Source organism: Sinohyriopsis cumingii, unplaced genomic scaffold (genome assembly GCF_028554795.1).
Source record: "Sinohyriopsis cumingii isolate HCF-2022 unplaced genomic scaffold, ASM2855479v2 utg001510l, whole genome shotgun sequence".
NCBI lineage: Eukaryota > Metazoa > Mollusca > Bivalvia > Unionida > Unionidae > Sinohyriopsis > Sinohyriopsis cumingii.
The window spans coordinates 2,369,495-2,397,013 of NW_028316007.1; the positions used below are offsets into that span (position 1 = coordinate 2,369,495).

At 33.4% G+C, this 27,519-nt stretch overlaps 1 protein-coding gene across 1 annotated transcript in view; it reads right to left on the bottom strand.

The window, feature by feature from the left end:
- The window catches only part of LOC149772420 (uncharacterized), a 135,323-nt gene that overhangs the window by 56,068 nt on the left and 51,736 nt on the right, over positions 1-27,519 (bottom strand). The window contains exons 19-26 of the mRNA XM_089947855.1: positions 26,920-27,153; positions 24,105-24,395; positions 19,738-19,977; positions 12,786-13,186; positions 7,084-7,248; positions 6,063-6,165; positions 5,003-5,227; positions 1,041-1,179 (exon numbers count right to left, since the gene is read on the bottom strand). Coding sequence (XP_089803981.1) covers positions 1,041-1,179; positions 5,003-5,227; positions 6,063-6,165; positions 7,084-7,248; positions 12,786-13,186; positions 19,738-19,977; positions 24,105-24,395; positions 26,920-27,153 — 1,798 coding nt within the window. The remainder of the gene's footprint in view (positions 1-1,040; positions 1,180-5,002; positions 5,228-6,062; positions 6,166-7,083; positions 7,249-12,785; positions 13,187-19,737; positions 19,978-24,104; positions 24,396-26,919; positions 27,154-27,519) is intronic.

A 27,519-nucleotide genomic window follows, 5' to 3' on the forward strand; every position in this document is an offset into this window, starting at 1 on the left:
AAACATCTTTAGATTGTAACCATACAATGTTCCAAGTTTCATACCAATTTAAGATCAAGGTCACAATTTGCATATTGAGCTCATAAGAGGTCTTGGAAATGCATAATTACACGTATTTGGATACCAATTATTTTTTCTGGGACACAGAAAATCACTTAGGTGTGAGTCCTCTCTATGCATGTAATAGGTGGGTGGCAAAATTCAAAGACTTGCCAATCCTGCTTCAGCCACTTGCTTAGTGGGAAAGGTGTTGATCATTTAGTTGTGCTGATATTTACAATGACAGAATTCAGTGGCTAAAAGACCCCCTGATGTACATGTTGCCATTATAAGAGTACATTAAAAGAACATGATGCAATAGCAAGGCAGCAAGGCTTTGACTGGTGGCTGAGTGGGAAAACGTACTGATATTTTGCAGTGATTAAATTCAGAGGCAGAAAGACCCAGAGATATACATGTGATCATTTATAAGAGTATATCGAATAAACAACTTTTGATTTCATTAATGTATTAATTTCCGAGCGTAGTGTAATAAGCAGTGCACGTAACCTTGGAATCAAGACATGTTGAGACTTAGACAAAATGTCATTCAAATCTGCCAGACAAGTTGCATTCATAAGATTCTGACATACACAACATTTAGCTGCAAGTCAAAATGGGGTATAACTCTTACAACAATTGCAGGAACAAAGTGATTTATAATATTTCCATCTTCAGGTGATGACCATGATATTTATTAAGTCAAATGACAATCCATCAAAAACTGGGAGACAAGACTGTTTACATGATTGTGTCATGAATGGCTAGATAGACACAAGGATCCCTATCAACCACCTTCCACCCCTGATAGTGTTATAAAGATGTAGCTATAGATTATATCCAAACTGTTTTGCATGTTAGGAGTATTGTTACTTTTCAAAAAAGTTTCCTTTCACTCTTTGCTTATTACTTTGGTTTACTGTAAAATGGGTGATCATTTATATTTATAGATGATGGAAGGTACCAATTTCATGTGAATACAATTATTGAAAACATTTTACCTTGAAGGAAGGAATATCCTGGCACACTACTTCTGACTGGGAAAACAGTGTTTTCAGTTGCACCAGCTTTCCAGATATCATACTTTCATTACAATTTTGTGATGTTGTAATTACACATGCACGTGCAGCATTATATGCACTGTAGAGAGAAGAATAATTGCTTATGAGATTGATTATGTCACAAAAAATGGGTTACATAACATACTTTAATAATGATTGAAAAATGAAGAGAAAATAAAACTTACACAAATATGTAACCAGTCAGATGTGAAATTTGTGTAAAGGCCATGAACTGGTAACAGCAATTGCCACAAGTCAATAAGTTTCATCCATTTATGATAAAATGGGGTTTGAGAAACTTTAAAAAAAAAGTCTTTTTGCAGTACAGAGTGATGCTGCTGAAATAAACTGCCCTATGGTAAAAAAAGTTGTTGTATTAGTCAGTGATGTTGCTATATCAGAGACCATCTTAGAGTGATAGGTGTTGTATTAGTTAGTGATGTTGCTATATCAGAGACCATCTTAGAGTGATAAAGAGGTTTTGTATTAGTCAGTGATGTTGCTATATTAGAGACCATCTTACAGTGATAAAGAGGTGTTGTATTAGTCAGTGATGTTGCTATGTCAGAGACCATCTTACAGTGATAGAGAGGTGTTGTATTAGTCAGTGATGTTGCTATGTCAGAGACCATCTTAGAGTGATAGAGAGGTGTTGTATTAGTCAGTGATGTTGCTATATCAGAGACCATCTTAGAGTGATAGAGAGGTTTTGTATTAGTCAGTGATGTTGCTCTCAGGGACTATCCTAGGGTGGTGTACCTGAGTGTAATCAATGATTACATTGCTCACCTCTATTTTTATGTCTCCAAGTAGCCATGATAAACATCTTCATGCAAAATATTCAGACTGAACTGATCTTAACCCATTTTCCAATTAAAGAATTTTTTTGCAATCTTTTATCTTTACACTGAACTTTGAATCATTTTTAAATTTGAATTTTGAACTTTTAATTATCAGTATCTGGCCAGTATTGTGCTGGCATATTGTGAATCGACCCTGTAATCTACCCACCTGCTGACTGTGTCAGTGTATAAATGACATACAACAATAAAAACAACATTCTTTTCTCTTACATCAAAGCTGAGGTAAAAGGTTGATAATAAACTTATTAACACTTGTTTTTGGCTTAATTATTTAAAATTATTGTTGCTAAAATCATTGTCCACCCTTAGAAGCCAGACATCACTAAGTGAAAATCATAGAATTTGAGTAACAGCCAGCTTATGTATCATAATTACCTTGATTAGCCACTATAGCTGAGGCCTCATAATTACCTTGATTAGCCACTATAGCTGAGGCTTCATAATTACCTTGATTAGCCACTGTAGCTAAGGCTTCATAATTACTTTGATTAGCCACTGTAGCTGAGGCTTCATAATTACCTTGATTAGTCACTACAGCTGAGGCTTCATAATTACCTTGATTAGCCACTATAGTTGAGGCCTCATAATTACCTTGATTAGCCACTATAGCTGAGGCTTCATAATTACCTTGATTAGCCACTATAGCTGAGGCCTCATATGAAATGCATGCAGCATGCAGACCACTTAGTAATTCAATACACATTCACAATACACATTTAAGTTTCATGATTTTATATAGACATTATGCATCGAACATGTAAAAAATCTATGGTCCTGAACTAAACTCACAAATTAACTGAAGTCTCTGAAGCATGAAATATAAGACACATTGATCTACTTCTGTGATGAGAGTGTAGTACTTAACAAGATGCATTCCCTCACCAATTATAATGAGTATAGGAATAACTGTCAGTATCTATATAGGATAGTTTTAATATTTAAAAAAAAACTCACTGGTCATAAGCTACCAGTAAATCAAAAAATTGAACCTAAGCCAGTAAGTTGTAACATGAAGGCCACAGTGACCTCAAACTGTGGAATGTATATGATACTAATCGAGATGCATACAATCAACTAATTTGATGACTGTAGCACAGAGATAGAGATATAAAGTTCAAACGCATAATTTTACTACAGCCAGTGAAGCATGAAATATAGGTCATAGTGCCCTATTTCAATAATGAGGGTATCATCAAGATGTATCTCCTTACCAACATTCATAAATTTAGGCATGGCAGCATATATTTTCAGGGAGCTTAAACATCTATTTGGTAAAGAGCTAAATGCACCAACTTAATCTAAGCCAGTAAAATAAGAAAAGCATGGTACAGTGACATTCTTTTGTGGTAAGGCTATTTTACTAAATGAGATGCTTACAGTAATCTAGTTTGATGATTCTAGCAAGAACACAGCTTGAGTGAGTGACACATAAAATAAGGTCATTGCAATGACCTACATTTCTGGTGCAGGTTTAGTACTTATGAAGATTCATCTCCTCCCCATGTTTCATGATTCCAGGAATAACAGTATTCAGTTGGTGTTCTAAATACCTTAGATAAACACATAAACTTGACCAAGAATACACAGAAATGTACCAACTTAGCTCCCTCAACCCCATCTCCTGGGGGGGGGGTATGTGCTATGAAACCAACTCAAAACTGTTGCTTAGGACTCAGGAAGAAAGAATGGCTGCCATTCACTGACAGTGTACATATCTATACCATCTATCTGTGTAGACAAATATGCTGACCACATCAGTAGGATAATAGCTAACCCCTACTTCACAGAGTTAAGATAAAAAGTTACTTTTTGTTACAAAATATTGTTCTGATTTGGCAGGAGTTTGAATTCCTGTGAACATTTTTCATTGGTTATGGGATCAAATTGCCTGAGAATGGTACTCAGTTTCATTATGTTTAGGAAACTAAAGAGTTTTCTTTGCAACTTGCATGTGCCAGTAATTGGTACAAAGGTCCATTCAAACAGTACTGATCACACCTGGTCATCAGTATTTATTTAATCAGAGTGACAAGGAATAACCTCCTCTCCTAAAATCCAAGTCTCAGGGCAATGCCAAAATTACAATGAAGTGTTGAAGTAATGAGAAAATTCTTTAACAAACCACAGTGCTAATGATCTAAGCATTTTAAATATTTTATGGCAACATTAAAGAAGAAACATCCTCAGAAATCACACATTTCACTATATGCATTTTTTTTAACAACATCAAAGTGACCGATGTTTCTCCTGCCTTGATGGATTGCTTACACAGAAGAAAGGTAAACTTTACAGATTGCACCAACTATTATTTACTATTGTACTAAAGGTGGCTGAAGAGTATGTGTGAATATATGTACGTGGAAGAAGACCAGCATAAAATAATATGTAGCTACAAACTTTACTTATTATTATTAACTTTAAAAAATACAAATAATTCACTTTGGTATTCTGATAATAGCAAAAAATAAATCATTTTCCCATCAATTTCATGTAAGGTGATTTAAGTTGGCTAGACCCACTAGTATGCAGCTACCCTATGCCAACCTACATAGTGGCAGTGTATTCCAAATTTTTGATAAGCTCTGATACCATACTCCAACATAAATGTCAAAATATCTAAAATGTGGTGGGAAGGGTCAGAGGAAACTAACTAGCATGGACTGAGTACTGGGCATTGTATGTTCATACTTTATGGGGGGGGGGGGGCCACCTAGTAGGTAGAAATTGGAGTTAGGCCTGTAAGAGTTGCTTCTCTTTGTATAATATTAGACAGAAAGACATTTTTCCATCTTTCTAGGATGGCTTGATTTGGAGATAGCAAAGAATGTTTCGATGTGATTAGGTAATGTATCTGCCAGATATATCTATGTATATAAAAAAAGACAATGGTAACAAATTATTTTCTGGGTTTGCCAATAAAATAATGTTTTATACAGGGGCAGACAAAGTCACTCAGGTAATGGTAAAAATTCAAGTGCCGGATGGTTCAATTATAATAGTAATGTTGTAGTTAAAAGGATGAAAATATATGACAATTACCTGCAAATTTCAGTTTTATTGTCAGTTTTGACAACAGTTTCAAAATTGGTCACACATTTCATCATCAGATCAACTTGGCATGCACTGGAATCAGGAGGCTTGAAGGTGCACAAAAGATCGTAGGTTACATCTATCTGCACTATTAAACTGTTTACCATTGTCTGCCTCCACAATGAACAGCTGCTGGTTGCCAGGGTGAAAGACTCCTTTACTATACTGTATGAGCTATCAAGACAAATAAAGCTGTTACATTTCTGTAATTTTACATTAAAAGTGCAAGAAATAACTACAAGAAATTATATTTAAATGGATTTTCATGAAATGAAGAGGACACATTTAAGTATGAAGAGAATTGAGGCTTTAATTATCTTAAGTTTTAATGATTATTTGCATTTTTTAATATTCTGACCGAATGGAGAATAAATATGCCATATGACATAAAAAAATACAATGTACTCTTGCATCAAGACAGACCTATATCCTTTTATATAGCAACAAATTCATTTGGTCCTACATGGTCCACCCATTAAGTGGCTGACAGTGTCCAATAAGTGTCTGATGGTGTCCAGTAAGTGCCTGACAGTGTCCAATAGGTGTCTAATGGTGTCAAATAAGTCAAGCAATTTTAGAATCATCTCAAGTACATATATGAAATTAGGTGCAATTTCCATTGATCTTAGGTACAGGTATGAAATCCATGAACATTCTTCAATAACAAAATTTCAGTTTTTCTTGAGGGTAAAAGACAAAATCAGTTAAATAGTTAACATTTTCATGTCTGCAAGCATGCAAGTCATTTGCACAGACTGTCACCAGCTTATTATATTTATTGCATGACTTTAAGTTTACATTATTAAATATTATAAAAGGAATAGGTTACAGTTCAAGTCATGGTTCAAGTCATGATAAAAGACAAACTCCCTAAAATATATGTTTTTCATCTAACAAGAAAAAATATGTGAGAAATCAGTGGCTCCCCATGAAATTCAACAACCAAGATGTTTTGGGGATTATTTGAAAATTTTGGGTCAAAATATTTTTTATCCTGGGCAAGTAGTACCTGCAGAAGTAAGAAGAGTTGCCTTTCTTCATGAATAGATCAGTGACAGACTGGTACACTGCAGTAATGTATTTAATAACTCCAACATGGCAAGTTATGTTCTCTGAAATACAGAATATAGAATTAGTCAACTTCTTAACAAAAAGGAAAGTAACTGCTTCAAATAAAAAAGAGAGTATACATTTGTTTACTCAGTGATCTTGTTAGTATGCTCAACGTCACCACACCAAATAATGAAATTCCGGATATTGTTTTTGTATTTCCAATAGTTACAGCCTTAAATTAGTGCTATCCCACTCTCGTATGTCACAAGCCTTTATTCAGCTCTGAATTTCATTAAACAATATTTGACCAATCAAAAGGCTTCATTTGTTAGTTTAGAGTACCATAAGATTGCCATGCTCAGACTAACATTTCTTACTCAAACCGCTAACTCCAGTCTCATGACAGTGGGGCTGGAATCCTTTTTAGGCTCTTTTACAAGAAGCAGAAAATTCATTGAGCAAATAGTGAGCATTATCCAGCAAAACATTCAGCTAGAATGTAAAATGGAATTAAAAAAGTGAATGAAAAAGTAACTGCTTAATAACTTAACCCAGGAAAGGAGTCTTTGGAATAACTGACCCAACAAAATTACATGCCAGCAGTTTTAATCAGTAAAAACTGCACCCTGAAGGGTTAATTTTTGATAGAAAGAGAATATGTAGGCAAGCACACAAAATAAAAGTTATAATGTCAAAACCCAGAAGCAAGAGGATATAGTCAAAATAATCAAACTAATATAAGTATTATTAGTTAATGATACAATCTGACATACAATCTAGAAATGTCAAAACATCAATGGGTAACACAAAGTCTTTATAATTATATGACAGACAGAATTTTAAAGTGTTCAGTGAATACGGTATGTAACGAAATCATTGAATAATACACTATTCAACTTGTTTGGAAAACTTCATACCTGCAGAATACTTATTTATTTAATATAATGTCTAACAGCATAATGGAAAAACAGACTTACCACCATTACCCGGGAATGTACATTTGTTAAAGCAACCATTGTTGCAACATTTTGTTGACATAGGGCAATCAGCATCAAACTCACAGGAAATCCCCGAGTCAGAACTTTTATCACAGTTTTCTGTGACCTTCATGTCAATGATGGGACACTCTCCAGGTCTGGGGCCTGTAGATAAATGTAACATTTAAACAATTTAAGTCATAGAAATAGATAATAGGTTTATGGAGTTAATGTCATTTTCAGCACTTGATAGGTTTTACATTGCAGGCAGTAAATTCAGTAGAGAAGAACAGGAAAAAATTACGACCACCCATGGGAAACTACTTTTTCAAATACTCATGTCAGATGAGCTGACACTTGAACTTACATGGACAGAGAGGGTGGGGTGTATAAGTTTTCTGCAAAGGCGACAGCTTAGACCAGTCAGCCACCTAAGACCCTAGAAATGGATTTTAAAACCTGATAAACAGTGATATCATACACTGTTATATTAAGCATAAAAAGAAATAAACAATTTTTTTTAAAAGTTAGTGAAGATTGTATTGCTTGTGTTTATCATCTTACATTATAAACTTAATGCTCACTATAAATATATTACAACTCACAGACTAATGTATACAATTTATATTTACATTAATATATACTAAGGTACAAAGCAATGTACAAAAAAGTTGCAATTTTATTAAATAAAATCCACCAAAGCAACTGTATTCTTTCTATATCTATATTTTTGTAACTCCTGGTACATGATTTTTTATGTAATGTTTATAAAAAAAATTCATGTCTGTAAATTGTACAGTTTATCTTTAGTTTTATTTTGCCTATGTGACAGGGTCTGTTAAGAGAATAAAATGCCATGGGATCTATAAATAGATGCTTCCACATGTGTTGACAATTACTAATAATAATCTTAATAATAAGTCTTAATGATGAATTTGGGTTAATTTTGTATTGACTGATGAGATTTGGATGGTTCTAGAAGAATTCAGTAACTTCTGATTGGTTGGGCTAGGTCAAATTAAATTGATTAGTAAGATCCATCATGTTGGGTATGCCCAAACCAAAATGCATCCTTGCTGAAAGCTTGTGGCAAGCTTGCGGTAAGCTTGCGATAAGCTAGTTTGATGTTTATAAGCTAACATGGATGCTTGCGCAAGCTTGTACAAGCAAGTGCGGGCTTAGGCAAGATAGCTGGATATAACCGCAAGCTTGCACAAGCTTGCGCAAGCTTGTACAAGCTTTCTTGTTTGCTTCAGAAATTAAAACTAGCTTGCACAAGCTTTCTTGTTTGTTTCATAAAGTAAAACTAGCTTGCGCAAGCTTACTTGTTTTCTTCAGAAAGTAAAATTAGCTTGCGCAAGCTTGTTTTCTTCAGAAAGTAAAACTAGCTTGCGCAAGCTTTCTTGTATGTTTCAAAAAGTAAATTTAAACTAGCTTGCAACAAGTTTCTTCATATATATATATATATATATATATATATATATATATATATATATATATATATATATATATATATGTGTGTGTGTGTGTATATATATATATATGTGTGTGTATATATATATATATATATATCCATTGCTTGTGAAAGTTTGAGACCATGTATCCAAGTAGCAGGCACCATCACTGTCACGCCCCTATGGAAACAAATTCATGACTTTATGAACAATCATGAAGTGTTCATGAAAGTTCCTCAAGTAAGTTCATGAACTTCAAGAATTTTGATGAATCATTTACTTGAAGTTCATGAACACACTGACGAATTTTTATGAACTATTATAATACCTTTGAAGTTCCTGAAATGTCATGAACTAATGGTTCATGAACAATTCAAGTACTTTGATGCAATACCATGGTATTTCTTAAAAAAATGTATATTAAATATCTATATCATTATATTCATAAAATGTTCATGAAAATTTATTATACAAACTTCTCACAATATTAATGAAATTTAAATAAACGTGAATTTTTTCTTCTTTTTTTAAAATGATATACTGTATAAATGTTCATACAGATCTTTAATTCAATACTTGTTTACTTAACCTGAGTATTTCTGGATTAATATGGGAAAATATTTTCTGGCCAGCATCAACAAAATGTATCTGCTTTAAAAAGCTTTCAATGACTTTGTCCTAACGTTTTTTTTTCTTCTCTCCATTACTATTATAAACTGCATATTCTATTGACTTAGTCACTGGTTGCCAATTTGCAGTAAAAACCGAAATATATTAACAACGATTATTCTGATTGGATGACTTTGAAAAAAGACGTGATATGAATGGTTAATATACGTGCGCGATTTCAACAGTTAAGCTTCCTCAGAAACCAAAGACCATGCAGATGGTTAGGCAAAAACCTCGAACAAAAACCGTGGACTCCATGGAATGGACAGATGAGAATATTTTCAATATCATTTTTTTAAAGTAAGCAGAAGTGCAGAGAAGCGACTTTGAAGAATGTGAAGGAAATGATTTGGTGAGAGCAAAATTAGGCGGAAAAGCGTACCAAGCCCGGATGACCAAAATTACGGTGAGTATCTTTTTCTTGGTCATTCGTGATTATTTCAGTAGAAGTTATATGGATATTTTATTGGTTTATATATGTCATCATATTATTTATAACCAAGCTAATGACACGATTTTGTTCAGACATAATTTAAACTTGCTCATCGAAGTTTTGAAAATCACTAAACATTATCACCCCCACCCCCCAGTTCTCGATACCAGACGTGGTTCGATATCGATAGGAGTTGAGATGTTCGAGATCGTTTTCTTTTACATGACATCACTATTTCTATAATCTGATGTAATTTGGTAATTTAAAAAAAAAAACCTTAAGAAAATAGTTAATGCGTGAAACTGTTCACAATAAAAGTGCAAATAACAACGTGATGAAACCGGAAGCAGCTATACGCAACATGTGGAGTCGGAGTGGATGCATTAGTGACATACTAAGGGCCTATACCACACAAGTCTGGCGTTTTATCAATAAAAAATGGCGAAAATATTTGAAAGCATGAAATAACCGTTATCTGTAATATATACGGTTATTTAGTGTAACGATGTTGTCAAAAAAATGTCATATTTTACTGAATAAAACATCCGTCTCCTGTGACTATACCTATGGCTAGACAGATTCAGTTAATATAAAAACAGTGACAAAATTCTGCAATAATATAAATGCTCAGTATTATGTGTAAGGGATTAAATCATTTTTGAGTTGGATCATATTATTCCAGTAAGTAAAGTGGGGTACAATGATAATGTGCTAAAAGCTAAAAACAATGTTGATCAGAGATTATCTGTAATTAACTAACTTTACCTTTTCTTCAGACCAGACAGCAAAGTAAAATTGTTAGAGGATGAAGTTTGTAGGTTAAGGAGGAAAATTTGAAAACTGGAGGATTCAAGATGGAAGAGACATTAAATTGTGACTGCTGCAACAATGTTAAAGATCCAAACAGTAATCAGGTGGAACAGCTTAAGTTGCAGAAAGAGACATTCAGTAGTGACAATGGACAGGATTTGATTAAATTATAGACCCTGAACATCTTCACAAAAGAGTTATCAGACAGGTCAGTCTCTGGAAGAAGATTGGTCAGGAGAAACCCCAGCTGAAAGACAGCCCCATGACGATGAAATATGCTTTAACAGTTGATTGCAGGCAACTGCCCCAATATATCTTGAACATTTTTCAAAGAAAAATTACAGAACATACAAAAAGTGTTGCTAAGGGTAAAAAAAATGAATATCACTTGTCAGTTTAAATTTATCTGAAATCAAATACAGTTTTTAAGATAATATGTTGCATTTTATACTGTATTAACCCCATCCCCCATCTAAGGTTATTGTATGATTCAGGATGAATAGGTATTTGTGACTTGTCAGCTAATCATATTTTGTTTTATAGGCACTGTTCATGAAGTCATGAATCATTGAGAAACTTTGTTCATCATAGTCCATGAATATGTTCATGCACTTGTTCATGAATGATGATGATCCAATTTGTGGACTGTTTTCAATTCATGCACATTCTAGAATAATTCATGAACCTTTTGATGAACTTTCATGAATGGTTCTTGAACCAAGTTCATGAACAGTTCATTCATTATTCATGATCATTTCATAGGGGCGTGACACTTGCAGCTAGGGGAACACATAAAGCTTCTGCAGCCTTGGGTAAGCTTGCAGTGAATGAATAAACTTGAACAATGGAATTAAACTTAATGTTTTGGCGGAACAGATTTGTTTTCCACTGCATTGCAACTATAAGATTGCATTATTTAATCATTAAATATGCAGATTACTTCATTGGAATGAAGTAAAACTTTGCAATATATTATGATAATTTGGTCCACCAGGAGCAGTTGGGTCTAAAATGCATTTTTGGACAGGGGCCTTCGGACTCCCAGCCCCCCCCCCCCCTTTCACATTTTCAGGGGGTTTTTTGGAAGGGGGGAAAACACAATCATGTCTGATTTTTGAAAGCCCAGATGCTTGTAGCAAGAAATCTCTGCAAGCTTGCAACAAGCTAGTAACAAGCTTGCGCAAGCTAGTAACAAGCTTGTGTATACTTATTGTACTAGGTAAATAAATAACAAGCTTGCGCATGCTTGTGCAAGCTTAAGCTTTCGCAAGCTTGTGCATGCTTATGACACTTTTGTTAAATAAGCTCGCGCAAGCTTGCTGCAATGTTCCAAATACAAGCTTGCCGCAAGCTTTATAAATAAGCTTGTGGCAAATTTGCTGCAAGCTTTAAAACAAGCTTGCAATTTTGGTTTGGGTGTTGTGAAATATAGTCATACTAGAATTTGTACATAAGAAGAGAACTAAGCAATCAGATTCATTCAAGTTTTGGAGTCATTCTCATTTCTTGTGTTCCTGTTATATGTCTGCAGATGTGTTTTATGTTCCACTTAGATATTATTCCAGAGGAATTTTTTTTGGGATTGTTCAGTTGAAATATCAAGAGATCATTATTTAGAATATAATATTATTCTGGAACTACGGTGAATTATTCAAAAGAGTTCTGGATGACACATTCTGACATTATGATTCTTAGCGAACAGTACACTTACAGTTTTTAAATTTTTATGGAACTTTTCATTCATTTGTACTTTTCTAGAACTTTATCACGATTATTTTGGATTCACTTCATAATACTGTAAGTTCCTCTCACATTTTCATTTATAACTTTGATAGTTAAATTGTTTGATAAGTTTTATGAAACTTGTTAGTTTGCTTCTTTCTGTTACTTAGTGACCATAGAGTCAAAACACAATAATTATAGATTATATTGTGAAATATTAAATAGATTACCTTTTGGTTCAAAAATATGTTTATATTACCATATAAACTCAATCATAAGTCAAATCCAACTGCAAAATGCACAGACCCAGATCTGACATTGCAAAATGTGCTAGTAGATCTGGATCTATGCAGTGTGTTAGAAGTATTCAGCAGAACAAAGAACACAGACCCTTATTTGACTGTGCAATACATGTTAGAAGTAGAACAAATAACACAGAGCAGAGCCTACATTGTTTGTAGTTGGACTTGACTTACAGGTGAATATACATGGCAATTCAACATTTTCTCTGTTATAATGATTTGGTTTTCAAGTATGGAGTTTACGAAGTGAAAATAGCTTGTATCATAAATAGGGGTTGAGATAAAAATGAAATTCTAATTTAAGTTTCTTACCCATGCATATTTCATGCGTAAATCCATACAGTTTCTTGTACACAAACTCCATGAGGGTAATAAAATCACTAGGTACAAATGATATAAATTTTGTGACGCAGGTAAATGACTCTGAAAAGGCTTCACACATCTGTCCAAGATCAATTTCGTAGCTGTTAGTAATGTTTGAACTCTTGTCAACCTCGTCTGATTCATGAGTCATTATGAGTCTGGTAGTATACAATTCAAATATTTTGATGGTGTAGATCCAAAATTTATGTTCACAGGTAAGGAATGTGTCTCCACAAGTTAGATTCAAGCTGGTTATGAGCTTGTCTTGCCGCTCTTTTATCATCATTTTTACTCTGTCAGAGCAATTGGCTGTTCTCTTTTCCAGACATTCAGCAAGCATTTCAAGGCTCCTGCAAAAGAGAACAGGAACCAACAAACAGTCCACATAGGGAAAACAGTGAATCAGAAACAAAGTAAAAAATTATCATGTTTAAAACATTTAACATTGACAAGCTTACTAAAGATGTTTCATTGTTTCCAAGTAGTTAATAAGAAAGAATAGCCCTCATAAAAATGATTGATCTCCAAACTAATTGTACCTATAACAAATGTAAGATGAACATAATTTTTGCACTTTCACATTCAGTGGCCTTGGCCTTGTCTCAATTGATTGCAGACTCAATAGGCAGCTGCACTTCCTGAAATGTAATGCAGTTATGATGCAGACAAAATGTAGACGCAGGAAATTAGAATAAAATGGTCTTGTTATGTGGAACCAAGAATAACAATGATTGCTCCTGGGACTTGGACATTCACCGCTCAGCTCAGGAAGCAATAGGAAGGACATTTGCCCAACCATAGACTACCTTTGAAGCTGGATGAAGATGGAACATAAAAAACTTGACTTTTAAATGACAACCAAAAATAAATTATAATGTCTGCTCCAGTGACCTGGGCCTAAGAATTAATAGGAACTGCTGATGGCCAAGTGTAGTCTACCTATAAAGTCTTATTAAAATTAGACCAAGGAAACAGGACATGTCATGCAGAAAGAAAACAGAATGTTCAATTCCAGTAACTTTGACCTTGGCTACTACCTATAATCATGGATGTGACATATATGAGATTTAAGAAAAAACCATGAGAAAGCTGTGGAAAGCACCCCATCAATGGATGGATGAACATCATTATTCTTTATATCTTGTACACCTTCATGTTCATTGAGCTAAAACTCTTGCAGGTATACCAGCATGTCAGTTACTGAAAAACAAATTGATATGAATAACTTATTTCATACTGACAATCCAATGATGGATTTAGAGGTAGTGTGGAAGGTGCAATTTGTCACTCTTATTAAAGTTACACTTCTTTCAGTGCCAAAACAGTGAAAAATTAACCATATCAAGTAAACTAAACTGGCTATTTCTACAAGTATAACCCTCCTTCACAACAATTCTGAATCTGCCCATGCAATCGCCAAAATCTTTACTGGTTGCAAAACTTATTTGAATATTTTGTATTTTATGAAAATTACTGGTTGAGTAGAGCAGGAAGAACCTACTGTAAAAATCACTTTTGCATGCCACATTGCCTTAGCATGCCATGTCCTTAGCATGCCACATTGCCTTAGCATGCTGTGGTCTTAGCATGCCATGTTGCCTTACATTGCCACACTGCCATAGCATGCCATGGCCTTAGCATGCCACATTGCCTTAGCATGCTACATTGCCTTAGCATGCCACACTGCTTAGCATGTCACATTGCCTTGGCATGCAACATTGCTTTTGCATACCACATTGCTTTTTGCTCACCTTTTTACAATATTTTGCCAAACAGGCATGTGAAAATAATGGATGAATTTATTTAAAAACCAAACAGCTTAAATATCTTGTTCTCTCCCAGTATGTTTTTACGTACTTAAATATCTTGTTCTCAGATTGCTTTTACGTACTTAAATATCTTGTTCTCAGAGTGTTTTTACGTACTTAAATATCTTGTTCTCAGATTGCTTTAATGTACTTAAATATCTTGTTCTCAGATTGCTTTTATGTACTTAAATATCTTGTTCTCTCTCAGAGTGTTTTTACGTACTTAAATATCTTGTTCTCTCTCAGAGTGTTTTTATGTACTTAAATATCTTGTTCTCAGATTGCTTTAATGTACTTAAATATCTTGTTCTCAGAGTGACTTTACATACTTAAATATCTTGTTCTCAGATTGCTTTTATGTACTTAAATATCTTGTCCTCTCTCAGAGTGCTTTTCATACTTAAATATCTTGTTCTCTCTCAGAATGATTTTATGTACTTGAATATCTTGTTCTCTCTCAGAGTGATTTTACGTACTTAAATATCTTGTTCTCTCTCAGAGTGTTTTTACGTACTTAAATATCTTGTTCTCTCTCAGAATGTTTTTATGTACTTAAATATCTTGTTCTCAGATTGCTTTTATGTACTTAAATATCTTGTTCTCTCTCAGAGTGAATTTACCTACTTAAATATCTTGTTCTCAGATTGCTTTTATGTACTTAAATATCTTGTTCTCTCTCAGAGTGATTTTACATACTTAAATATCTCGTTCTCTCTCAGAGTGATTTTACGTACTTAAATATCTTGTTCTCTCTCAGAGTGTTTTTACGTACTTAAATATCTTGTTCTCTCTCAGAGTGATTTTACGTACTTAAATATCTTGTTCTCTCTCAGAGTGATTTTACGTACTTAAATATCTTGTTCTCAGATTGCTTTTATGTACTTAAATATCTTGTTCTCTCTCAGAGTGATTTTATCTGCTTAAATATATTGTTCTCAGACTGCTTTTATGTACTTAAATATCTTGTTCTCTCTCAGAGTGATTTTACATACTTAAATATCTTGTTCTCTCTCAGAGTGATTTTACGTACTTAAATATCTTGTTCTCTCTCAGAGTGTTTTTACGTACTTAAATATCTTGTTCTCTCTCAGAGTGTTTTTACGTACTTAAATATCTTGTTCTCAGATTGCTTTTATGTACTTAAATATCTTGTTCTCTCTCAGAGTGATTTTACGTACTTAAATATCTTGTTCTCTCTCAGAGTGATATTACGTACTTAAATATCTTGTTCTCTCTCAGAGTGATTTTACATACCTAAATATCTTGTTCTCAGATTGCTTTTATGTACTTAAATATCTTGTTCTCTCTCAGAGTGTTTTTACGTACTTGAATATCTTGTTCCCTCTCAGTGTTTTTACGTACTTAAATATCTTGTTCTCAGATTGCTTTTATGTACTTAAATATATTGTTCTCTCTCAGAGTGATTTTACGTACTTAAATATCTTGTTCTCTCTCATAGTGTTTTTACGTACTTAAATATCTTGTTCTCAGATTGCTTTTATGTACTTAAATATCTTGTTCTCAGATTGCTTTAATGTACTTAAATATCTTGTTCTCTCTCAGAGTGTTTTTACATACTTAAATATCTTGTTCTCAGAGTGTTTTTACGTACTTAAATATCTTGTTCTCAGATTGCTTTAATGTACTTAAATATCCTGTCCTCTCTCAGAGTGATTTTACGTACTTAAATATCTTGTTCTCTCTCATAGTGTTTTTACATACATAAATATCTTGTTCTCAGATTGCTTTTATGTACTTAAATATCTTGTTCTCTCTCAGAGTGTTTTTACGTACTTAAATATCTTGTTCTCTCTCAGAGTGATTTTATCTGCTTAAATATATTGTTCTCAGATTGCTTTTATGTACTTAAATATCTTGTTCTCTCTCAGAGTGATTTTACATACTTAAATATCTTGTTCTCTCTCAGAGTGATTTTACGTACTTAAATATCTTGTTCTCTCTCAGAGTGTTTTTACGTACTTAAATATCTTGTTCTCAGATTGCTTTTATGTACTTAAATATCTTGTTCTCTCTCAGGGTGATTTTACGTACTTAAATATCTTGTTCTCTCTCAGAGTGATATTACGCACTTAAATATCTTGTTCTCTCTCAGAGTGTTTTTACGTACTTAAATATCTTGTTCTCAGATTGCTTTTATGTACTTAAATATCTTGTTCTCTCTCAGAGTGATTTTACATACTTAAATATCTTGTTCTCTCTCAGAGTGATTTTACGTACTTAAATATCTTGTTCTCTCTCAGAGTGTTTTTACGTACTTAAATATCTTGTTCTCTCTCAGAGTGTTTTTACGTACTTAAATATCTTGTTCTCAGATTGCTTTTATGTACTTAAATATCTTGTTCTCTCTCAGAGTGATTTTACGTACTTAAATATCTTGTTCTCTCTCAGAGTGATATTACGTACTTAAATATCTTGTTCTCTCTCAGAGTGATTTTACATACCTAAATATCTTGTTCTCAGATTGCTTTTATGTACTTAAATATCTTGTTCTCTCTCAGAGTGTTTTTACGTACTTGAATATCTTGTTCCCTCTCAGTGTTTTTACGTACTTAAATATCTTGTTCTCAGATTGCTTTTATGTACTTAAATATCTTGTTCTCTCTCAGAGTGATTTTATCTGCTTAAATATATTGTTCTCAGACTGCTTTTATGTACTTAAATATCTTGTTCTCTCTCAGAGTGATTTTACATACTTAAATATCTTGTTCTCTCTCAGAGTGATTTTACGTACTTAAATATCTTGTTCTCTCTCAGAGTGTTTTTACGTACTTAAATATCTTGTTCTCTCTCAGAGTGTTTTTACGTACTTAAATATCTTGTTCTCAGATTGCTTTTATGTACTTAAATATCTTGTTCTCTCTCAGAGTGATTTTACGTACTTAAATATCTTGTTCTCTCTCAGAGTGATATTACGTACTTAAATATCTTGTTCTCTCTCAGAGTGATTTTACATACCTAAATATCTTGTTCTCAGATTGCTTTTATGTACTTAAATATCTTGTTCTCTCTCAGAGTGTTTTTACGTACTTGAATATCTTGTTCCCTCTCAGTGTTTTTACGTACTTAAATATCTTGTTCTCAGATTGCTTTTATGTACTTAAATATATTGTTCTCTCTCAGAGTGATTTTACGTACTTAAATATCTTGTTCTCTCTCATAGTGTTTTTACGTACTTAAATATCTTGTTCTCAGATTGCTTTTATGTACTTAAATATCTTGTTCTCAGATTGCTTTAATGTACTTAAATATCTTGTTCTCTCTCAGAGTGTTTTTACATACTTAAATATCTTGTTCTCAGAGTGTTTTTACGTACTTAAATATCTTGTTCTCAGATTGCTTTAATGTACTTAAATATCCTGTCCTCTCTCAGAGTGATTTTACGTACTTAAATATCTTGTTCTCTCTCATAGTGTTTTTACATACATAAATATCTTGTTCTCAGATTGCTTTTATGTACTTAAATATCTTGTTCTCTCTCAGAGTGTTTTTACGTACTTAAATATCTTGTTCTCTCTCAGAGTGATTTTATCTGCTTAAATATATTGTTCTCAGATTGCTTTTATGTACTTAAATATCTTGTTCTCTCTCAGAGTGATTTTACATACTTAAATATCTTGTTCTCTCTCAGAGTGATTTTACGTACTTAAATATCTTGTTCTCTCTCAGAGTGTTTTTACGTACTTAAATATCTTGTTCTCAGATTGCTTTTATGTACTTAAATATCTTGTTCTCTCTCAGGGTGATTTTACGTACTTAAATATCTTGTTCTCTCTCAGAGTGATATTACGCACTTAAATATCTTGTTCTCTCTCAGAGTGTTTTTACGTACTTAAATATCTTGTTCTCAGATTGCTTTTATGTACTTAAATATCTTGTTCTCTCTCAGAGTGATTTTACATACTTAAATATCTTGTTCTCTCTCAGTGTTTTTACGTACTTAAATATCTTGTCCTCTCTCAGAGTGTTTCTACGTACTTAAATATCTTGTCCTCTCTCAGAGTGTTTTTATGTACTTAAATATCTTGTTCTCAGACTGCTTTAATGTACTTAAATATCTTGTTCTCTCTCAGAGTGTTTTTACATACTTAAATATCTTGTTCTCAGAGTGTTTTTACATACTTAAATATCTTGTTCTCAGATTGCTTTTATGTACTTAAATATCTTGTCCTCTCTCAGAGTGATTTTACGTACTTAAATATCTTGTTCTCTCTCAGAGTGTTTTTACGTACTTAAATATCTTGTTCTCAGAGTGTTTTTACATACTTAAATATCTTGTTCTCAGATTGCTTTTATGTACTTAAATATCTTGTCCTCTCTCAAAGTGATTTTACGTACTTAAATATCTTGTTCTCAGAGTGATTTTACATACTTAAATATCTTGTTCTCAGAGTGATTTTACGTACTTAAATATCTTGTTCTTAAATATCTTGTTCTCAGAGTGATTTTACATACTTAAATATCTTGTTCTCAGAGTGATTTTACGTACTTAAATATCTTGTTCTCTCTCAGAGTGATTTTAAGTACTTAAATATCTTGTTGTCTCTCAGTGTTTGTACGTACTTAAATCTCTTGTTTTCAGAGTGATTTTATGTACTTAAATATCTTGTTCTCTCTCAGACTCTTTTTACGTACTTAAATATCTTGTTCTCAGAGCGCTTTTATGTACTTAAATATCTTGGTCTCTCTCAGAGTGCTTTTATGTATTTTACCATTTTGATGACTTAGTTGATGATTTACTCAAGATAAAAATATAAACATTGCACTGCTCTGCATTCTGGGAACTCTCTACAATGCATGTGCTGATAGGATTTTCCCATCCAAATACATTTGTATGATGTAGCCTTGCAAAAGGATAAGTACCATGGCACCTGCAAGACTATATTTTATTCTTCTGAATTCTTTTATCAGCAGATATCACATGTAAAATTTGACAGTCAAGAAATGTAAATCTGCTTCCTTTACTGAATTTATATAAATGTACCTAAGTCAAATGTTAGGCACATGCTTATCATGGCAGGTGCATTTATTAAGAAGAGTGTTGTATACATCCTGTGTAAAAACTAATCACTTACAGGCAAAGTTCTGGTGTAGACTGAACCCCTGCTGTCAATGATGCAAAGCAGGACTCTGCTAGACCAAGTGTACAGCCGTCCTGTTCCTTGCAAGGTGACCGTGTAGAGATAGAGCAGCTGGGTAGTATTTTCACTATCTGGGCTTTCAAGTTATCAAACAGAACTGGGATCAATCCAGAATCCACCACTCCACAGTTGTAGAGGTTGTCATGTACACATCTGATGGTTTCTTCATAGTTCCTGTGTGAGTTTTGTAAAGTAAACTTAACACATTGCAAAGTCTCATACAGCAAAACAAATGCAAATAATGAACATGCTTTTGTTTTCCATGATAAATGAAAATACAACAAAATATAACAAGTCTCATTTTTATGTCAGCCTGGATATCTTTATAAAGTTAAAGATCATGTAAATGGAATCTTAAATAATAATGAAGTAAAATTAGAATGTAACCAGTTCAGTTGAAGAAAAGCAGGAAGGTAAAACAAATGAAACAAATTGATACTGAGTACTACATTTTTTGCTTTAATTGTTTTGGCAGCTAAGAACACATTTTGAAATAACTGTTTATTATTGCTCCAAAATGTGTTTTGTATTTGTTTTGTATGATGGTTCTGTGTGTGCCTTGTCAACAAGTAGAGCTCTGGTGTGTGTGTGTGTGTGTGTGTGTGTATGATATGACCTTAAGAGATCTCAGAACAAAATCTGTGCTTATAAAACATGCATGCCTCCAATGTAGCAAAAAGAGAAAATCTAAAAGTTGCCTTGAAAAATAAAAGTAAAAAATGGAACAAGAGTACCATGAACAGCATGCTACATGCCTGCCCTGTATCTAATAGCCATCTGTGTAAATAACTAAATAAATGTCAATAACCCATTCTTCTTCTTTCAGTCAGGGTGACCATGACCTTTGACATTTCTGGCCAAAAAAAACAATAGACTTCTTTCTTACCCTATGTGCAAAGCAACCACCATGTTTGTGCCAAGTATGTGATGTAGAACTAAATATTATCCAGAGGAAACCATTGTTTTTCTTGCAGTCAGTGACATTGACCTTTTACCTTCTGATTCCCAAAAGAATAGCATTCTTCCCAAGTTCATGCCATCTACAAAGTTTAGCTGAGGTATGTCATGAAAGATTTTACTGAATGAAAACTACTTTTATCTTTTGTGTCACAGTTACCTTGACCTTCAACATTTTGACACCAAGTGCAAGTCATCAACCCAGTTTGGCAATTGTAGATGGTGGGAACTCATACTATCATGCAGAAAGAATTTATCTTCTCTCAGTCACTGTTACCTTTGCCTTTGGCCTATTGAGCCTAAAATCTATACAGTTCATCCTAACCCTGAATGCAAGCCATCTACAATATTTCATAACTGTAATGGGTAGAGAACTTGAGTAATTGTGTGGAAAACACTTTCATTTCATTCCTTGAGTTACAGTGACCATGACCTTTGAGCTTTTGACCCTGAAATCATAGAGTTCTTCCTTACTCCAAGTGCAAGCCAGCCACAAAGTTTTTAACTGTAGATGGTGAATATCTAACATTATTGTGCAGATACAAAATTGGTTTCAGACAAATGGATGACTATCATAATATAGTATGCTCTGCATTATCACATGCATATAAATATTGCTTTAAGCAAATTGAAAACTTTATCCAATTGTTTACACATGTACAGAACTACCCGTTTATCTCAACATTCTTGGACCCAAGGTAATATTGTTGAGATAAGGTGATGTTCAGATAAAAGTTGGGGTTTGGGCTGAAAAAAAATCAACTTCTGCACACAAGTGAATGGGTTTACCTGTTGCCAGTCAGTAGGATTTAGGCTGATGTTATCAAGCATGTGTCACTAAACAATTCACTATGATTTGCATTGTCACCAGTAGGATGTGGCTGCATAGTTGGTGTCTACATGCTACATGTACTTAAACAGGCCTATACTTTGGTCTGACTGAGACAACAAGTACAATCATAGGGAAATGAAAACCTGTAAGCAAGTGAGATATCCCACCTACAACTTCTTTAGCAGCCAGATATTTAGTATCAAGAAACTGTAAATTTGGTTGTATTTTATAGTAGCCAATGTAAGCATAAAAAATACTTTTTTTCCTGCAGAAAAGGAAACTTTAATGGCACAATAAATGTGTTCCTATCACAGATCACTTTGAAAAATGCAACAATCTACCAGATTCCAGTCCTTTTATTCAATTTGGTGCTAAACAAGCATCCATCCAAACAAATAGAACATTTTATAACAACAAAATGATTTTTCAAAACAGAATGATCAATGTGATGTGATGTCACATTGTTTGATACAGTGCAAAGTAGGCCTAGATTATGTGTTTACCCTAAAATAACACTTTCACAACTAAACATTACATTATTGTGATTTTCATGTCAAACAAGATTACTGGATGCAGAAATTCCCATATTTACTGTAATGGATTTGTGACTGCAAATTTGCAGTATTTAATTTGGAACAAAGCACTGTACAGAAGACATGAATAAATTTCTTTTGGAGTCCAATTTGCATCACATATTTACCGTGTAAATATGCTGTGATTGGGTAAAGTTCTGTCAGTTGGGAGACTGGTTTATATCCACATTCTTCTTTGAACAGAGGTCAGTTTATTTAGTTAATCTGTAAGTTAACATGTAAACCATGCTTGTATATAGGGTGGATTCTATTTTTAAATTACAGATATACCTCCCTCCATGCTGCCACCCGCTATCAAATGAGCAATACCCTTGTTGTTTATACTTCTTGTTGTTCTTGTCTTGAAGTTTTTTGCAATTTTCTTATGATGATATTGTTATAAATCACAACAAATCCCTATGAGGGTAAACTTTCCATATTCAGACAGCTGAGATAATTTTACCTCAATTTCCTTTCATGAGTCAAGTTGAAAAATGGCTATGTTCATTGAAAACAAAACATTTCAGAAGTTGCTGGTTTTAATAAAGTTTTTCAATGATCACAGCAAATCATTATAGAGAATACTGCACAATAATTTCATGTGCTTATTTGGACCAATCAGAATCATAAAGTGAGATGTTCACATGTTATAGTATCAAAAATATTAAATGCACACACTATAGGCAAAGTGTACCAACTATGTGATAAATATGCCAACTAAAACTCATTCATCTATTTTGAGGTGTTTCTGTGTACTAATGAAAATAACTTATTTTGGGACAGATGAACAGACGTGGGTGATTATTATAGAATCTATGCTGGGGTTTAGACCAAGACAAAGAAATCCTTTTTTCTCTCCACAAGGCTATGTTGAGTGGGGAGACAAATAATGTAACCCCATCACTGGGATTTCCTTGACTTGGTATAAACATCGACAAAGATTACTTTTCTCACAATTTTTTTCTCCGACTAAATAAAAATAACTCTGCACCCTTGTAATTTAGTAAGCAAATTCAACTCAGTATTCATCAGGTACTATTATTGCCTCTTACTCTATATAAAGGTCATCAGGTACTATTACTGCCTCTTACCCTATATAAAGGTCATCAGGTGCTATTATTGCCTCTTACCCTATATAAAGGTCATCAGGTACCATTATTGCCTCTTACTCTATATAAAGGTCATAGGGTTTTGCACTGTTGTATGAAAATCTGAATAATTATCTAAACAGAATTTATATGCTGCTCTTTGAAAAGGAAAATAACATCAAGTCAAATGTTATACCTGTTATGTGATGAACAGATGTGCATTTGATTTAATGGCACATCAACCCAATATTTACTAAACAGTGGCATTTAAAAGTTAACTTTTACCAATGCATACCTCATTACAATAATTGATATATGGTGCCAATTAAGAATAAAGTTCAAAATGTGTATAGAGTAAAAATGAAGAACTGAACATAAATCCTGAGGAAAATAAACTCTTCCAAATAAAAGTCAGTAATTTCAAACAACCAATGAATATCAATGATACTATGTTCAAGAACACGGTAAGAATACTTAAGTCTACAACCACAAAAAAAGGTATCCAATTTCCAAAAATAATTATAGCAACATGTACACAGCACTGAATTACAAAGAAAATCCAGGATTATGGGAGGGCAAGCATGATTTCAATACATCTGAACAAAAGCATAAAAAAATACATCCGTCCAATGAGCAGCTACCTAGAGGTAGGAAGGGGAGGTAAGCAGTAAGATTTGTACTCATTTTGTCTATATGCTACATAGATGGGAAGAAGAAACTTTTGGGATTGCTGGATTCCAGAGGTAGCAGACTTTTTTCTTAATGATAATTGGATGAGACAATGGAGAAATTAAAATATGCAGACATGGCATTTGATGTAAAAGACCTACAGATCTGTGAAACTTTACTTACAAGCATACTTTGTCATCTCGTCTGAAAGGATCATGCAGTTTCATTCTCATTTCTTCAATGCATTGGAGTGCTTGCATTGGTCTACATCCTGCATCTTTGCTTACTATGGCTGGGTCTATGCAATCGACTGGACCACGTACAGGTGGATCTTCTGTTTCCTTGTCTGCAGATGGACAAATATCGAGGGCAAGACACTGCACTTTTTCATATGTAGCACGGATAGCAAGCTGCTCATCTCGACTGCATGCATTTGTGGTGTATTTCACACACATCTCAGTATGTTTGATAGATCTGCAAGAGAAAATTGACTGGCCATTGCACATGCAAGAAAGGAAGACATGTTATTTCAAATACTTTGTAATATAATGCTTTTTAAAGTCAGATAAACTGAAAATGTACAATGCAAAAAAGAAAATTAGCCACATTTTTTAAAAAATTCTTAACTAATTGAATTTAAAATAAATAACACATCCACTTCATTCTGAAAATATCATGAACAGATTTCCTCTCTCTGATGACAGATAAAGTTTATTGGAAATTATATCTAGATCACAGGATTTTGTAAAGCTTATAAATGTGTACTAAATAAACCTTTTTCAGCCTTTACATGCTTACAGTGTTATGGCATACATCTCATTCAATAAAAGTTATTCTCGAAATGAAAGTGATTCTTTGCCAATATAGGTAATATTATTTGCATGTCCCAATATCAACAAGGCTTTAAATATTCTTTGCCAATATAGGTAATATTATTTGCATGTCCCAATATCAACAAGGCTTTAAATATTCTTTGCCAATATAGGTAATATTATTTGCATGTCCCAATATCAACAAGGCTTTAAATATTCTTTGCCAATATAGGTAATATTATTTGCATGTCCCAATATCAACAAGGCTTTAAATATTCTTTGCCAATATAGGTAATATTATTTGCATGTCCCAATATCAACAAGGCTTTAAATATTCTTTGCCAATATAGGTAATATTATTTGCATGTCCCAACATCAACAAGGCTTTAAATATTCTTTGCCAATATAGGTAATATTATTTGCATGTCCCAACATCAACAAGGCTTTAAATATTCTTTGCCAATATAGGTAATATTATTTGCATGTCCCAATATCAACAAGGCTTTAAATATTCTTTGCCAATATAGGTAATATTATTTGCATGTCCCAATATCAACAAGGCTTTAAATATTCTTTGCCAATATAGGTAATATTATTTGCATGTCCCAATATCAACAAGGCTTTAAATATTCTTTGCCAATATAGGTAATATTATTTGCATGTCCCAATATCAACAACGCTTTAAATATTCTTTGCCAATATAGGTAATATTATTTGCATGTCCCAACATCAACAAGGCTTTAAATATTCTTTGCCAATATAGGTAATATTATTTGCATGTCCCAATATCAACAAGGCTTTAAATATTCTTTGCCAATATAGGTAATATTATTTGCATGTCCCAATATCAACAAGGCTTTAAATATTCTTTGCCAATATAGGTAATATTATTTGCATGTCCCAATATCAACAAGGCTTTAAATATTCTTAACCCTTTACATAACTGATTTACGTGCCTCTACCAAATTTCAGTGGAAGTGCATTTTGATGACTTGATCGGATTTGCATACAAGACATTTGGGTGCCTAAGCACCATCTGTACAGTAGTGCATTTCAATCACTACAGTAAACATCAACCATTTTGAGCTGGTATTGATAGTGCCACCTTCAGGAAATATTCCCTAATATAAACTATAATCACTGAGGAAAAGGACCATCATGTTACATTAGATAAAGTCATTATCTATTTAAAGGTATGGATCGGATTCTCTATTTTCCAAAACTGGAGACTGTGGGCTTTGTTTGGCATTTTCTAGATTTTGGATATTAGAATCATGACTACGAAGGGTTCAGTAAATCATATATAGGCTCTGGTATTGATGTAGGCAATACTGATTTTGATGAGATATCAGATTTGTGTGATTTAGCGATACAGACATAGACAATGAGCTAGTAGATTTATAGGCTGAAAAAAGGCTACTGATGGTCACACAACTTCAACGATATGGCACTGAATGAATGTTTTCTAAGGATTTCAAAGCATATCAAAATGTCCTTTGATGAAAACTAATTATACAGCCATAGAGATCAGATTTTTATTTAAACACTTTCTATGCATAAAAAATAGGTTCAAATTGGCAAAATGTTAAAAATTTAGGATGAACTTAACACATATTGCTAGTACACTGCTCTAAATTGTAAATAGAATCATTTAGATAACATGATTTCCGTCGATTGCACACTGAACTCAGTACATGTAAGTGTCAGCATAAACAAGGTTTCCGTCTATTGCACACTGAACTCAGTACATGTATTGTGTCAGCATAAACCTGATTTCTATCTATTGCACAATGAACTCAGTACATGTATTGTGTCAGCATAAACAAGGTTTCCGTCTATTGCACAATGAACTCAGTACATGTATTGTGTCAGCATAAACAATGTTTCCGTCTACTGCACAATGAACTCAGTACATGTATTGTGTCAGCATAAACCTGATTTCCATCTATTGCACAATGAACTCAGTACATGTATTGTGTCAGCATAAACCTGATTTCCATCTATTGCACACTGAACTCAGTACATGTATTGTGTCAGCATAAACAAGGTTTCCATCTATTACACAATGAACTCAGTACATGTATTGTGTCAGCATAAACAATGTTTCCGTCTACTGCACAATGAACTCAGTACTGCTGACACATGTATAGTGTCAGCATAAACAGCCCTATGTCACCGAGTCCTACCTACAAATTTCTTCAGTGTCACCACCAATCGTGTCAAAGGAAGCCACCATTTGACCCATTTCTGAGATACAGTACACAGCATCATAGGGAGAGCAAATCAAAGGTTCCTCAGCACAAAGCTCAGAAGAATAAACAGCCATGTCAGCAAGATGCTTGACCAATCTCAGCAGCTTATTCCGTGATTTGGAACAGTTTCTTGTTATGTTGACCATGCACTGCAAATCCTTGCCAAACCTAAAAGGTGAAATGAATAAAATTGTAAAAAATAATTTCAAGGTACTGGTGACAAGTGTTCCTCTGTCGTTTCATACACTAAATATTGCAGTATCTTAGCATAATACAACATAAAGTTTCTGATACAGTGATTGACAAGATTGGACATGCTATTTGCATCAATAATTCTTGCAATTTGTTATTTATGTAATGTTCACTTCATGAGATTAAATTAGATGCAGAGAAAATTCATGAATTCTTGACAAATCTTTTTTTTAAAAACAAATATTTTGTTAAGTTTACTATTTCAAAATATGTAAATACTTTGTAATTTTATCCAGGGCTAGAATAAGGCGGGGGGGGGGGGGAACTGGGGCATTTAAGAAA